The following is a 16,374-nucleotide window of genomic DNA, read 5'->3' as shown; positions in this document are numbered from 1 at the left end:
CCCACAACCCCCAGCCCCACTCCAGGAGAATGGGCATATCAGGACTGAAGCACCTTGAGGAAGGAGCTTGAACACAACACCCAGGGCTGCCCCACTCAACCCTACCTCTAAGGAGTGAAAAGTGAAAGTGAAGTCGCTCAGTCGTGTCCGACTCTTTGCGATCCCATGGACTGTAGTCTACCAGGCTTCTCTGTCCATGGGATTTTCCAGGCAAGAGTACTGGAGTGAGTTGCCATTTCCTTCTCCAGGGGATCTTCCTGACCCAGGGATCAAACCCAGGTCTCCTGCATTGCAAGCAGATGCTTTACCCTCTGAGCCACCAGGGAATATTACACCAGGGAATCTAGGGAGTGAGGCTCTCTTCAAATCCCTCCCACCCTCCCGAGAGAGATTTTATTAACTACTTATCTCCTTCCTCCTAAGATCCTTCCTACCCTCTATCCACACAAAAGGCCCATTCCTAGTCAGGTTTCTTCCCTGGAATCCAAACACCTCCCAGCTCTTCTCCTGTTAACAGGATAGGTGAACCAGGGCCAGGAAAACCAAGTTTATGGAACTTCTAATGACCTTGGGATTCGTGCAGCCTGCCTCCCAGTGCTCTGAGGTTCAGGAATTTTCTACTTCTGCAAACCAGACTTGCAGGGCTCCCCGCTTGCACCATACTCCCCACTTCCCAAACACACCTTCAAAGATGCGCCTGCATGCCCACTCAACACTTCCCTGTCCATTCTTGTGGCTTCACTGGATCAGAGCCAACTGAAACCTTCCTGCTTTTATGGAGAATAATTTCTCATGCAGCCTCTACCACCTTGAAATGAAATACTTAGGGATTTCCCTGGTGGCAGAGTGGATAAGAATCCACATGCCAGTATAGGGGCCATGGTTTTGATCTCTGGGTCAAGAAGTTCCCCTAGAGGAGGAAATGGCAACCCACTCCAGTATTCTTGCTTGGGAAATTCCATGGACAGAGGAGCCTGGCGGGTGACAGTCCATTTGGTCCCAAAGAATCAGACATGACTGAGCGATTAACACAGACACATGATGTATCAAGCCCGCCTTTACCATCTTGGAATGAAATACTTAGATAATGAAACCTGTATCCACAAAGAATTCTTCTAATGTTAATAAAATGTCCCAAATATAATGTATACAGGGTAAAGGTGAAATAAAAGGAGAGAAATTCATAATTATTTAAAATTCTTCTTTTTTTCCTTTTTTTTTTTTTTTTTGCCACATGGCTTGCCAGGGAAAGTGTTGGACCTCCAAGAAATTCCTGAGAAATTCATAATTAAAAGAACATGTAGGGGGAGGAGAGGATGGGACAAATTGAGAGAATAGCACTGATATATCCCTATATATACACTGCTGCTACTGCTGCTGCTAAGTCACTTCAGTCGTGTCCGACTCTGTGCGACCCCAGAGACAGCAGCCCACCAGGCTCCCCCGTCCCTGGGATTCTCCAGGCAAGAACACTGGAGTGGGTTGCCATTTCCTTCTCCAATGCATGAAAGTGAAAAGTGAAAGTGAAGTCTCTCAGTCATGTCTGACTCTGTGCGACCCCAGGGACTGCAGCCTACCAGGCTCCTTCGTCCATGGGATTTTCCAGGCAAGAGTACTGGAATGGGGTGCCATTGCCTTCTCCGATATATACACTACTATGTATAAAATGGATAGCTAGTGGGAAGTTGCTGAATAGCACAGGGAGCTTAGCTCCCTGCTCTGTTATGACCTAGAGGGATGGAACTGGGGCTAGGGGGAGGCTCAGAAGAAATCGGATATAAGTGTTAGTCACTCAGTTGTGTCTGACTCTTTGCAACCCCATATACTATAGCCCATCCGGCTCCTCTGTCTATGGGATTCTCCAGGCAAGAATACTGGAGTGGGTTTTTTGTTCAGTCACTTGATTGTGTCTGACTCTTTGCCACCCCATGGACTGCAGCACGCCAGGCTTCCCTGTCCTTCACCATCTCCTGGAGTTTGCTCAAACTCATGTCTGTTGAGTCAATGATGCCATCCAACCATCTCATCCTCTGTCGTCCCCTTCTCCCCCTGCCTTCAATCTTTCCCAGCATTAGGGTCTTAATAGTGAGTTGGCTCTTCACATCAGGTGGCCAAATTATTGGAGCTGGGTAGCCATTCCCTTCCACAAGGCATTTTTCCAACCCAAGGATCTCCTACATTACAGGTGGATTCTTTACCATCTGAGCCATCGGGGAAGCACGTATGTATGCATCAAGCTGATTCAAGTTGTTGCACAGCAGAAACTAACACAACATTGTCCAATTAAAAATTAATAAATAAATATAATAAAACAAAAAAAGAATATGTTTTTCAATATGCAAATGATATTTGGGCTTGCTCCCAGTAAGATTGTATGGTCAGGCCACTCAAGATGGCTGTTCTCTTGCTCTCTGTACACACTTTGCCCTACCAGTGCCTGCTCCACCTACACCCTATGCACACGGGCACATGGCTGACCTACCTCCGTACTTGCCCAGGCCCCATCTAGTGATTGTTCTTATCAAAGGGGCAGTGAGGAACTTGCCCTTCTGGTTTCCCTGGCCCACCTGACATCAATGCCCCTGTAACTGGCAATCTTCCCCCTAACCCTGACCCCCACCCTGGGAGGAAAGACAGCCACCACATCCTGCCCCCGTGTTCTGCCCACCAACCTCTGCACACGGTGGGCTGTCGCTTCCCCATCCATTAAACTACTTATGTCTCTGTTGCTGACTCGGGGCTCTTTCTTTGGTCTTGAGGCTGGGAAAGCACAGGCCTTGTAGGCCTGTGAGGGGTAGCCCAAAAAGATTTAGTTACTCAAAGTGTGGAGGGCAGTCATCAGCATCATTTGGGGATTTGTTACAGACACAGATCTGATTCAGAGCCTGGATTTTAAAACCTTCCCAGGGCATGTGAAAAATCCCCAGGGTGTTCAGACTTCTCTGTGGATGCCTAAGGCTCCATGAGACCCAGAGCTGGCACTGCCTACATGAGGAGATTTTGTGGTTTTCTGAATTGGAGCATAATAACTAGCAAAGTACCAACAAACTCAAGGACATTCTTCCAATTGACAGAGTAATTGCATTCCTGGACTTATCAGTGTCTATTTTTTAAAACTTATTGTTACTTTTTTATTATAGTCACTTTACAACCTTGTGGCTCAGCTGGTAAAGAATCGGCCTGCAAGGCAGGAGACCTGGGTTCGATCCCTGGGTTGGAAAGATCCCCTGGAGAAGGGAAAGGCTACCCACTCCAGTATTCTGGCCTGGAGAATTCCAGGGACTATACAGTCCATGGGGTTGCAAAGAGTTGGACACGACTGAGTGATTTTTGCTTTCACTTCACTACAACAATAATATAATTGGCTTAAATATAGCTGGGTTAGTTTCTGCTGTACAGCAAACTGAATCAGCTATACATATACATGTATCCCCTCTTTCGGGGATTTCCTTCCTACTTAGGTCACCAAAGAGCACTGAGTGGAGTTCCCTGTGCTATACAATATGCAAATATTACAAATGCAAATGATACCTGGGCTTGCTCCCAGTAAGACTGTATGGTCAGGTCACTCAAGATGGCTGTTCTCTTGCTCTCTGTACACACTTTGCCCTACCAGTGCCTGCTCCACCTACACCCTATGCACACGGGCACATGGCTGACCAAAAGATTTGCATACCTTTTGGTCCTCTATATGTCTTCTTTGGAGAAATGTCTATTTAGTCTCACACCCATTTTTTTATTGCATTCTTTTTTTTTATTAAGCTGCAGGAGCTGTTTGTATATTTTGGAGATTAATGCCTTGTCAGTTGCTTTGCAAATATTTTATCCCATTTTGAGGGCTGTCTTTTGCTCTTGTTTGTGGTTTCCTTTGCTTATGCAAAAGGTTTTAAGAATAATTAAGCCCCATTTGTTTATTTTTGGTTTTATTTTCATTACTCTAGGAAAGTGAAGTCACTCAGTTGTGTCCAACTCTTTGCAATCCCATGGACTGTAGCCTGCCAGGCTGCTCTGTCCATGGGTTTTTTCAGGCAAGAATACTGCAGTGCTTTGCCATTTCCTTCTTCAGGGGATCTTCCCAACCCAGGGATCAAACCCAGGTCTCCTGCATTGTGGGCAAACTCTTCACTGTCTGAGCCACCAGGGAAGCCACTCTAGAAGGTGGGTCAAAAAATATCCTGCTGCAATTTATGTCAAAGAGTGTTCTGCCTGTGTTTTCCTCTAAGAATTTAGGCCTTACACTTGTGTCTTTAATCTAGGTTGAGTTTATTTTTTGTGTATGGTGTTAATAAGTATTCTAATTTCATTTTTTTATATGTAGCTGTCCACTTTTCCCAGCACCACTTATTGAAGAGACAGTCTTTTCTCCATAGTATATTCTTTTTTTAAATGTATTTTATTTTTGGCTGCACTAAGTCCTCCTTGCTGCCTGAGGCTTTCTCTAGTTGCAGTGAGCAGGGCCTACTCGCTAGTTGCCGTGTGCAGGCTTCTCATTGCGGTGGCTTCTCCTGTTGCAGACCCTGGGCTCTAGGCCTGTGGGCTCAGTGGTTGTGGCACACGGGCTCAGTTGCCCCATGGCATGTGGGATCTTCCTGGACGAGGGATCGAACCTATGTCCCCTGCATTGGCAACTGGCTTCTTAACCACTGGACCATAAGGAAAGTCCCCATTGCATATTCTTGCCTCCTTTGTCATAGTTTAGGTGCCCATAGGAGCATGGGTTTATCTCTGGATTTTCTATCCTACTCCATGGACCTTTTGTTTGTTTCTTTGCTTTTGTGCCAGTACCATACTGTCTTTTTTTTTTTTTTTTAGTATTTATTTATTTGGCTGTGTCAGGTCTTAGTCGTGTATGTGGGATCTTTCATTTCGGCACATAGGCTTGTCTCTAGTTGTGACATGTTGGCTCAGTAGTTGTAGCTCATGGGCTTAGTGGCCTGACCAGGGATCGAGCCTGTGTCCCCTGAATTAGAAGGTGGATTCTCAAACACTGAACCACCAGGGACGTCCCACCATACTGTTTTGATTACTATAGCTTTGTACTATAGTCTGACATCAGGGAGCCTGATTCCTCCCATAACTTTCCCCAAATATTCCTGTGGTCTTTGTACCCCCTTGACTCCTGAGAGCCATTACACTCCAATCATTCGGGCAGTATGCCCTTGCAATCCAATCATTTTTTTTTTTTTAACTGGAGTACAGCATGGAGTGTAATTCTAAGAATTAAAAGATTGTGTCTGAGGAGGAAATTGAAGAATGAAATCTGGCTGATCAGTTTCTGCCCTGTTATCCTACTTGAAGTTTTAAAACTTTTTTTAGATTTATCTCTAGTTGCGGCTGGAGAAGGAAATGGCAACCCACTCCAGTATTCTTGTCTGGAAAATCCCATGGATGGAGGAGCCTGTTCAGCTACAGTCCATGGGGTCGCAAAGAGTCGGACACAACTGAGTGACTTCTGTTTCTTTCTTTCTTTTTCTAGTTGCGGCGAGCAGGGGGTACTCTTCGTTGAGGTTCTCAGGCTTCTCACTGTAGTCGCTTCTCTTGTTGCAGAGAAGGCCCGCCAGCTTCAGTAGCCCTTGGGCTCTGTAGTTGTGGCATACAGGTTTTGTTGCTCCACAGCATGTGGAATCTTCCTGGACCAGTGATCAAACCTGTGTCCCTTGCATTGCAAGGCAGATTCTTAACCACTGGCACACCAGGGACTTTAAACTTTTTTTAAAACCACCTTTCGAACTCATGATTGGGTGATGATCAATTTTCATAATCTCATTATCAAACAGATTCCCACAGTTTAAACATTACATTAAAAAGTAATGTATTTCGCTGGATAGAAGGGTGTGGTTTCAAAGACTTGCTTCAAATTGTCTGGGGTAGCAAGTGGGTGGGAGTAGAGATGAAACCAGAATGGTCAGGAGTTAACTGTCAGAGCTGCTTGCTCCTTCCACTCTTCCACTTTGGGACGTGATGGAAAACCTCAATATGAAAAATTGTATTGACAGTATACATATTGAAAATAAATTTGTCCTGTATAATGGTCACCCCATCTCTCAGAATTCAAGGTCTCCATACCCAGACTGCTATGGCCCCCTATTCCCTTCCCTGATCTATTTCCTGTGGCATTGATCACCTTCCAACACATGACATATCATTCACATATCACGTCCACTGCTTATCATGGCCCATGTGAATCGTAGTCTGATTTCACGCTTATTCCGTAATAAAACCATTTTTCTCCAGTTGTGAAGATGATGTTGAGGGGTAGGCAGGAGATTTCCCCAAAGCATCTAATTTGCTTATTCTGTCTCCTCTTCACCATCTATCTCTCTCTTGGAAGGCAAGTTCTAAGCAAAAATCTATGCTGGTTTCACTTGCTGATATTTCAAATTACATGCATAGCTCATATTTTATTTTCATCGCATACAGTTGGTACAGAGGTTGAAAGCAAGAATTCTAGAGCCACCCAAAAGTGAAAGCCTTAGTCATTCAGTCATGTCCGATTCTTTAGGACCCCATGGATTGCAGCCCGCCAGGTTCCTCTGTCCATGGAATTCTCCAGGCAAGAATATGGGAGTGGATAGCCGTTCCCTTCTTCAGGGGATCTTCCCAACCCAGGGATCAAACCCAGGTCTCCTGCGATGCAGGTAGATTCTTTACTTGCTGAGCCACCCAGGCTAAGTTCAAAACCCAGCTCTGTCACCAACTAGCTGTGTGACCTTGGGCAGGTCACTTGGCCTCAGTTTTCACAGCTGTGAAGTGGGGACATAGCCATACCTACCTCAGGGGGTTGCTAACCTGACTGGTGGTAAGAGGCTCCATGAAGTTTGACTAGATTATTACTGGTTACAGCGCTCATTTAGGTGTCAAAAAGAAATGCATTTAGTTCCAGCTGGAGCCTGTTTTCTCCTGTGCGAGGATCTCCAAGATAGTGATGCTGGATCCTTAGAGGTGATGGGAACTGTTCCATTAGCTAAGGGATATGAGGCCTCCCGCCCAGATGCCTGACTGAATAACAGCAGATGTTCAGCACCAAGGGTCTTACAGCCTGGTAAGGGATGCTCCAGAGGACCAATGGTGGGCTGACAGACAGACTGGATTCTGGCATCTCCTGCTCCTCCCTCCACTATTGCTTCAGTGATTTGGTTCCTTAATTACCCTGCAGGTGTAACTAGAGTTCGAAGGAGGGCAAGAGGGGGCTGGCAAGTAGGCCTGGGAGGAAGAGACAGGGAGAAGGGAGGGGCAGGCAGATATGGCTAGTCATTGGGAGAACGAGGCCAGGGCGGGGGTGGGGTAGGGGGTAGGGGAGTGGAGGGTGGGTGGGTGGTCTGGTTGCTGGGTATGAAGAAGGGAGGGGCGGATGAATAAAAAGGGCTGAGGTGGCGGTGGGAACAGGTGAGGCAAGGTGAAGGCCCACTCGTGAGGAGCACTGGCTGAGATGCAGGGTAAGACTCGGGACGCAGAGGGGGTTTGGCTGCGGGCGCTGGGATGCGCCGGGCGGAGAGCGGCTGCGGTGGTCTGCTGGCAAGGACGGGCTGGGAGTCTGGGGACTTGAAGGGGCGGCTGCTGGGGTGTGGGGGCGACAGCTTTTGGGTGCGGGAAGCAGGGGCGTCGCTTGCGGAGGCTCCAGGTTACTGATGTCTTAGGCTGGCTCTCCAGCAGCAGCAGCCGCGGGGCCTGACGAGGAGACCATGGGCGCCTCAACCTCCTTGGGCCTGCCCGCCCGCGTCCCAGATCCGCACCGCGAGCCACAGGAGGCTCCAGGCCCGAACCAACTGCCCATCGAGATGCTCCGGAAGGTGCTGAGCTACCTGCCTCCAAGCACGCTGCTCCGGCACTGCCGCCCGGTGTGCCGGCGCTGGAGAGACGTGGTGGACGGCTGGGACCTGTGGCGGAGCATCCTGCCTTGGAAACACCCCGACCTGTGGCCCGTCATCAGCACCTGCCTGCCCCCTGCTGACAACCCCGGGCCCTGCATCCTGGGCCGCTTCTGTGAGCGCAGACCCATAGGAAGCAAGCTCACCGCGAACCCCGTGGGCAAAGGTGAGGACCCCAGGAAAGGCATCGATCCTCGTGCAGGAGGGTGGGAGGGATTTTTTTTTTTTTTTTTTTGCAGCTAAAACTTGGTGGCTGGGGCAGAGATGGAGCCTGTTGGGAGGATCGGAGGGGCGAGGCCACCCTGGAAACCCCTGGGACTTAACTCGGGCTGGAGGGGCAGGCAAGGAACTTGGTCACAAACTTTTTTCATGTAACAAAAGACCTCTGGAACTGTATGGTGCTGAGTGGTAGCGATAGCTCAGAGGAAGAGGAAGACTTGGGGGCCAGGCTGAAGACTTCTGGGGAGACGAGCTACAGTCCTGCCTACAGGTGAATGTCCCTAGTCCCCAGGGTCAGGGCCGTGGTGCATTTTTGCTGGGTCTCATTGATCTTGCTCTCTCTCATAGGTGTTGGTACAAAGGAGAAATTTTGGACCTGGAGGAGGAGGGTCTGTGGCGGGAACTCCTGGATAGTGGAAAGATTTGGATTTCTGTCTGTCGCCGGTGAGTGTGAGGCTAAAAACAGCCCTTTTGTTCAGTGCTGAGCTTGATATGGATGATGTCATTTAGGCCTCCTAGCAACACCTTGGGCCTTCCCACGTCACTCAGTGGTGTAAGGAATCTGCCTGCCAATGCAGATGTGGGTTCGATCCCTGGGTGAGGAAGATCCCCTGGAGAAGGGGATGGCAACCCACTCTAGTATTTTTGCCTGGGAAATCCCATAGACAGAGGAGCTTGGTGGGCCACAGTCCCTGGAGATGCAAAAGAGTGGGGCATGACTTAGCAGCTAAACAACCCCTTAGGATAAAGTAGGAAGGGAAATGACTGGGCCACCTTCATAGAGCAAAAGTCCACTCCCTGAGCCCTCTGATAACCCCCTAAAGGGACTTGGATTGGAAGATGCCTGATTGGATTCAATATAGAGGGCTTGAGCCCAACTAACGGAGAAGGCGATGGCACCCCACTCCAGTACTCTTGCTTGGAAAATCCCATGGACGGAGGAGCCTGTTAGGCTGCAATCCATGGGGTCGCTAAGAGTCGGACATGACTGAGCGACTTCACTTTCACTTTTCACTTTCATGCATTGGAGAAGGAAATGGCAACCCACTCCAGTGTTCTTGCCTGGAGAATCCCAGGGGCGGAGGAGCCTGGTGGGCTGCCGTCTATGGGGTCTCACAGAGTCGGACACAACTGAAGTGACTTAGCATAGCATGAGCCCAACTAAATCTCATCTGTGAATGAGTTTACAGGGTTTAGATGGGTTTAGTTTCTTGGGTTTAGATGGAGGCAAGATAGAGTTGGCTAAGAGGTCAGATCCTGGAGCCAGAACCTCTCACGTTCAAACCCTGACTTCTTGGTTTTGTGGCCTTGGGCAGGTCACAGTGTGCCTCTTAAAAATAGGGTTATATGTCAGGCGCCAAGCCAGTGCTGTGGAGTTTGAGTTCTTTCAGCACCCTTCATGGTCCTTGATCCTGCGGGAATGTGTATTTTGAAATCTCAAATTGGATAGTTCATAAAGTAGAGGTGACTTCTCCTAGTGGCATAGCTAAAGGCTTGGCCAGATCTGGCATAGGCTCAAACTTGTTTGACTCTTAGAGCTTGTGCTCTGTATGATGGTCTTGAAATTTGGGTCCATGAAAGAACTTCCAAGGGATACCTGACTTGGATGATTTTAAGCGAGGTGCATCCCAAATCCTGTACACTTTTATGTTCTCTGTTGTAAAATTACTCAGCTACAGATCACACCTATGGTGGGAGCGTCATTGTTTATGCTTCTCAATTCCTATCCCGTAATGCTCCAGTTTTGTTTTGTTTTCCTTAATTCATCTGTGCCGGATCTTAGTTGCAGCTCTCTAGTCGTGGCACGTGGGCTTAGTTGTTCCAAGGCATGTGGGATCTTAGTTCCCCAACTAGAGATCCAATCTGAGTCCCTTGCATTGAAGGGACTCCCAAGGCTCCAGTTTTATAGAAAAAGAAAACCCCTGAACTAAGTTCTTTTGGGGCCTTATTATGGGTTTCACCTCAGCCTCCAGGTCATCCTAAGTCATGTTGGTCTTACTGGAGTGGCTTGCTCCCAGTTTACACTACGTGGATGTGGACAGCCTCCACCAAATTGCATTGTAGTCTGTCCAGTATGACCCGAAGTCCCCAGGTGGACAAAGGTACTCCACACTTAGTGTTTCATGGTCACAGAAAAAATTTTGAATAGGTATTTATAACCGTGTATGTGGTTGGCACAGAACAGTTTGAAAGGTAAGTCAAAAGAACATATATTAGAACTATGCTTGGATACTTTTGCAGAGAAGGCAATGGCACCCTGCTCGAGTACTCTTGCCTGGAAAATCCCATAGACAGAGGAGCCTGGTAGGTTGCAGTCCATGGGGCCGCTGAGAGTTGGACACGACTAAGAGACTTTACTTTCACACATTGGAGAAGGAAATGGCAACCCACTCCAGTGTTCTTGCCTGGAGAATCCCAGGGACAGGGGAGCCTGGTGGGCTGCCCGTCTATGGGGTCACACAGAGTTGGACATGACTGAAGTGACTTAGCAGCAGCAGGATACTTTTGTGGAAGAAGTAGAATGTACACCTAAAAACTGAAGTGATGCTAAGTCTCTGTAAAGGAAATTACCTGTTTGTTTATTTATATGGTCCCTTACTCTAAAGTGACATGAAAAACAGAATGTTGCCAGCAAACCTCCCCTTAGAATCCCTCACGCCCCATTCCCCATCACTTCCAATCTAAAGGTAGCACCATCCTGAATTCTACTAACATCAGTTTTGCCATTTTGGTGCTTAATATATATGGAGTCATGCAGAATATAGTTTATATTTGGCCTCTTTCAATGAACATGTTTGTAAATTCATCCATAATTATAGGTAGCTGCGGTTTCCTTTTATGACTGTGTAATATTGCATTATATGAATATACCACAATTTGTCCATTTAGCATTGTTGGACATTGGATGTTTCTTTGAATGTTGCTGGGTATTCCATCACCAGTTTATTCAGATTTCCCCTGGATCCTTTTAAATGACTAAGAAAAACACATTGGAAATGACATCCTTTTCCACTAGTGAAAGAATGAGAAACAATATGGGGAAAAAAAATAATAATATAGGAGGGGGTCCCTTGAACAGCACAGCTCCTGGTCACAGCATACAGACCAGCTAGGGAGCTCATTTAGTCCAAATGCATTCCTTGGTATGCAGAGGTTCCAAGCTCCCATGTAACAAGCACTGGCAGGTAATGATTGTACTTGTTGGGGGGACCACCGTTTTGGATTTCCACATGGGAAGGCCATTGAGGTAAAGCAGGCAGGCCCTCAGAGAAATGGGATGATCTTCTCCTCCGGCAGCTGGACAGAACAACAAGGCAGTGACCGGATGTATCAGCTAGTCGTCAAGCTTCTAGATGCCAACTATGCCATCTTGCATTATTTCTTCCATAAACGTTTTCCCGTCCGGCCGCGGACAGGCAGTTTCTCCTTTCGGGTGAGTCTCTGACGGGGGTGAGGGGAAAAAATGGTGGGGTCTGTAATGAACTACTGTTGCCTAACAAATTGGCCCAAATTTACTGGTTTAATATTAACAAGGCTCATCTTATCACCTCCTGTGGTCTCTATGACTAGGTCTCTGCTGCGAGTTGCTGACTTTGTTCTCTTATGTAGTTCCATTTCAGACATTGGCTAGAGCTGAAGGGTAGGGTGGGCTGTGAGTGTGTACAGAGCTAGCCGAGCAGCTCTTGGTTTAATCTCAGAGCTTGGCCATGGGATCTCCCTGCTGGGAGCAGTTGGCCTTCCTCACAATATGGCAGCTTCGAGGAAACCAGCTGCTTCCTGGTGGTTCAGGGTACTACACTCTTGGTTACAGTGAAGCCCTCCCAGATTCAAGGGGGTGGGAATTAGACCCCACCCCTGGGTGAGGAGTGGCATGATTCTAGAAGGACATGTGGAAGTCATTGTTGCAACCATTTATGGAAAATACCACCTGCCGGAAAGCCCCCAACTCAGCTTTTGAGGGGAAGGCCATGGCACAATGGGACTTAACTTCTTTTTCTGCCTACAGATCATGCATGCGTTCACCAACATCAAGAAGGGCGTCCGCTTTGTGTTGTTTGACCACAGTGTCGAGGGCTATGATTCGTGGCCTGAGCAGTGTGGAGTCTGCAGGCCCCAATCCAGTGTCATCGTACGGATCCGTCCCGAGGCTGTCCCTGTAAGACAACCTGACTGTGCCTTCCAGGAGCTGGGACCATCGGCCAGACCACCTCAGTAATCAAAAGCTTGTAGCTCCTGGCATCCTGGGATCTCTCCTGGGTCCAATCAAGGGTCCTACTGGGCCCTGGCTTTAAATTCTATGAGAAACTGAGAAGAACATTCTTACATCAGGGTTACTGACTGAACGCAGCCCCTGCTCTACGGAGTGGAGACACACGGGTGAAAACAAGGAAGTGGTGAGAGGGCTCCTCACCCGCCACCCCCAATGCCAGGCCCCTCTGGTTCAGCCCCCATGCCCTCTGCCCTTGTCTTCTGTTTCTGCTGCAGAGGCTTCATTGATCACTTCCAAGAAACCCTCTCCTCGTGTCTGAACCAGAAACTCATCCCTCTGGCTAATTCCAGTCTCTAACCTTCTGTGATTTCAAGACTGTGACCAGGACTCAGAGCTGAAAGTTAAACTAGCTCAAAAAATTGTTTAGAGGCAGAGCCTTCTGCCCACCCTGTGAACAATGAATTTGGTCCCCAGAGCCCAACCCTATTCTGGGTTCTATGGTGGACAAAATTATTTTGTTACTTTGAAATTCTTTTTGAATATGGAGATAATAAATCAAGAATGTATCTTCCAATCATAGTTAATAAATATAATATTTGCCTAAAGTAACTCAGCTTTTTTCAATAGAAATACCATGTTACTTGACTACATTGTTGTTCAGTCGCTCAGTTGTGTCTGGATCTTTGCAACCCCGTGGACTGTAGCACGCCAGGCTTTCCTGTCCTTCACCATCTCCCAGAGAATGCTCAAACTCATGTCCGTTGAGTTAGTGATGCCACCCAACCATCTTGTCCTCTGTCATCCCCTTCTCCTCCTGCCTTCTATCTTTCCCAGCGTCAGGGTCTTTTCCGATTAGTCAGCTCTTTGAATCAGGTGGCCAAAGTATTGGAGCTTCAGCTGCAGCATCAGTTCTTCCAATGAATATTCAGGGTTGGGTTTCCTTTAGGATTGACTGGTTTGATCTCCTTGCTGTCCAAGGGACTCGCAAAAGAGTCTTCAACACCACAATCTATAAGCATCAAATCTTCAGTGCTCAGCCTTCTTTATGGTCCAACTCTCATATCCATACTTGACTGCTGGAAAAACTATAGCTTTGACTAGACGGACTTTTGTCGGCAAAGTAGTGTCTCTGCTTTTTAATATGCTGTCTAGGTTTGTCATAGCTTTCCTTCTAAGCTTAATTTAATCTTTTAATTTCATATCTGCAGTGATTTTGCAGCCCAAGAAAAGTGTGTCACTGTTTCCATTGTTTCCCCATCTATTTGCCATGAAGTGATGGGACCAGATGCCATGATCTTAGTTTTTTGAAGGTTGAGTTTTAAGTCAGCTTTTTCACTGACTTGGTTCAGAGTAAATAGTTGTTTCCTTTGAGGGAAAACTGTACAGAAGAAAATACCAATAGAAGGTGTATTCTCCAGTCAAGAGAATAGAAGAGTTAGAAAGGAAGTCATGAGGTCAAAGCTTACCAACCAGGGTTAAAAACCTTAGGCAGGTGTGGATATGGATACAGTGTCACAGTGACACCACATTTGTGACTTTCCGGTCACGAGGATGAGAGAACCTTGCAACGGCAGGATCCGGCTGTCCCCACACCAGTCCAGGGGTCATAGCTGCCCCCTCCCTGCTGTAGGATCCCTAGGGAGCTCCACGTCTCCGGATGGAAAGCAGATGAAGCTGCTGCTGCCTTTGATGTGTCCACCCTGAAGTGTCCCCCACCTGCAGTAGAAGATGGGAAGTAGTAGAAGTAGTAGAAGTAGTAGTGTGTGTGTGTGTGTGTGTGTGTGTGTGTGCGTGCATACATACATATGTACATATATATATATACACATACATTCATATGGGATTTCCTGATGGCTCAAATGGTAAAGAATCCACCTGCTATGCCTGTGCGGGAGACCTGGGTTGGATCCCTGGGTTGGGAAGATCCCCTGGAGGAGGGAATAGCAACCCACTCAAGTATTCTTGCCTGGAGAATTCCATGGACAGAGGAGCCTGACAGGCTACAGTCCATGGGGTTGCAAAAAGTCAAACACGACTGAACAACTTTCACTTTCACATATATATACACATATATATTGTACATCTATGAATATATGTAAGTGTTGGTGTGTGTATATATGTGCCAAGTTAAAAATGGAATATATCCTGCATTGGTATTCTGGATATATGTATCTCCAGAAGATAATATACATATATATGCTTCCCTGGTGGCTCAGTGGTAAAGTCTGCCTGCCAATGCAGGAGATGTGGTTTCGATCCCTGGGTCAAGAAGAATCCCTGGAGAAGGAAATGGAAACCCACCCCAGTATCCTTGCCTGGGAAATACCATGTACAGAGGCGCCTGGCATGAGGTTGCCAAGAGTCAGACACAACTGAGCAACTGAACACACACACACACACACACTCCTTCAGGACTCCAAGTCCCAAGAAAAAGAGCTGGAGTAAAATTCAGAACATCATGTAAGCAGTGATGTCTGGGTATCAGAACTTGCCGAAGCACCCAAGGAATGCCAAGAAGCTAGTGGGGCTCAAGGTGTCAGGGGAGCCTCCAGATGTTCTCTGTTGGATGTCTCTGAGATCCTGCTGACTCTTCCAAGAAAAATGTCAATGGAAATTCCTCACCTCTCAAGAAGAGGAAAAGGGAATTTTATTAAAGTCAAACAGGATTACAGCTGGGGAAGCAGATACTCAGAAACCTCTGAGAACTGTACCACCTGTTAGAAGGTGAAGGTAGAGTTATGTATTGATACATTTTCTAAACAAAGGATCGTACCACAAAATGACATATAATATTTTACGTAACGTTTACCAAGGATACATAATCCAGGTAAGAATGTACAAAGCAAGCAATAAGTCAACAGGACCCCAAGTGAGCTGGGAGAGAACACTGCTCTTCAGGAAGTGACACTGCTAACATCAGAAGAAAGAGAAAGCAAATGATCTTTACGATAGAGCGGACACTGATGTTTTTCAGGAGTTCTGCTGTAATGAAGTTGAACACTGCACATTAGACAGACACGTAGGGAGAATTTTGTGTTTAATTTTCTCTTGTCCTGCCTCGAAATGTACATTTTATTTCATCACTCCACAATCTCACTAACGCTGATTTATTCTGTTATTGGTTTTTTGTTGTTTTTCTTTGTTACTGGTTTATTCTTGGGATTTTAATTTTTGCTTAGCCAGTTCTGATAGATGTGGGGTGGTGTTCATTTGCATTTCCCTGTTGATTAAGGAGCTAGAGCACCTTTTCATGTGTTTATTGCAACTTGTGGTCAATTTTATTTTAATCATTCTATGTATTTATTTCCCATCTTGCAAAATGGGAGGAGGCCTCCATGGAGGAGGCCACCCCTACACAATAGGTTAAGGCCATGACCTGGTTCCATGGTGAATCTTCTAACCAGTCGTAACCAGAAGTGTTCATTCAAGACAGAAGTGAGACCTAAACTGTGCCATGGGGCAATTGACTTCTTCTTGTCTTTTGGACTCGGTTTCTTCATCTGCTAGTGTTGGAGGGTCTCCTGCAGAAGTGTTGGTCAGCAGTGGCTCGCCGTGGGGATGGGGGTCCTGGTAGCAGCAGTCGTGGGAGGTGCCCCTTGGCCTGAGCATGGTCAATCTTTTGTTACAATTATTTTATTGAAGTAGAATTGATTTACAATATTGTGTTAATTTCTGCTGTACAGCAAAGTGGTGGATTCAGTTATACATACATATTGTACATTCATTTTCATAATCTTTCCCCTTATGGCTCATCACAGGATATTCAGTACGGTTCCCTGTGCTATACAGTAGGTTTTTGTTGTTTATCCATTCTAGACACAATACTTTGCATCTCCTAATCCCCAAGTTGCAATCCATCCCTCCACCCACACTGCCTCCTTGGCAACCACAAATCTGTTCTCAATGTCTTTGAGTCTGTTTCTACTTCATAGATAAGTTCTTTTGTGTCATGTTTTAGATTCCAAATAGAAGTGATATCATATGGTATTTGTCTTCTTCTTTCTTACTCACTTCACTTAGTATGATAATCTCTAGGTCCATCCTTGCAAATAGCATGATATCATTTTTTGTAGCTGA

At 46.7% G+C, this 16,374-nt stretch overlaps 1 protein-coding gene across 1 annotated transcript; it reads left to right on the top strand.

Annotated features, from left to right (window-relative positions):
* The first annotated feature begins 7,479 nt into the window (after positions 1 to 7,479).
* On the top strand, positions 7,480 to 12,654 carry LOC133229432 (F-box only protein 27-like). The gene is made up of 6 exons (XM_061385804.1): positions 7,480 to 7,584; positions 7,638 to 8,074; positions 8,436 to 8,531; positions 11,385 to 11,520; positions 12,094 to 12,299; positions 12,573 to 12,654. Exons 1-6 carry the CDS (start codon positions 7,480 to 7,482, stop codon positions 12,652 to 12,654), a joined length of 1,062 nt encoding a protein of 353 aa, XP_061241788.1.
* Positions 12,655 to 16,374: the final 3,720 nt, after the last annotated feature.

This window comes from Bos javanicus, chromosome 18 (assembly GCF_032452875.1).
Source record: "Bos javanicus breed banteng chromosome 18, ARS-OSU_banteng_1.0, whole genome shotgun sequence".
In the NCBI taxonomy this organism is placed as follows: Eukaryota; Metazoa; Chordata; class Mammalia; order Artiodactyla; family Bovidae; genus Bos; species Bos javanicus.
The sequence above is the reverse complement of the archived record's forward strand: the minus strand, read 5'-3'. Positions and strand labels throughout refer to the sequence as shown.

Bases quoted from the DNA above. Each gene is read 5' to 3' on its own strand.
- LOC133229432 (XM_061385804.1), top strand. From the start codon at position 7,480: ATGCGCCGGGCGGAGAGCGGCTGCGGTGGTCTGCTGGCAAGGACGGGC. The intron at 11,521-12,093 runs GTGAGTCTCTGA...TTCTGCCTACAG, and splicing joins CAGGCAGTTTCTCCTTTCGG to ATCATGCATGCGTTCACCAA. The intron at 12,300-12,572 runs GTAATCAAAAGC...TTTCTGCTGCAG, and splicing joins CCATCGGCCAGACCACCTCA to AGGCTTCATTGATCACTTCC.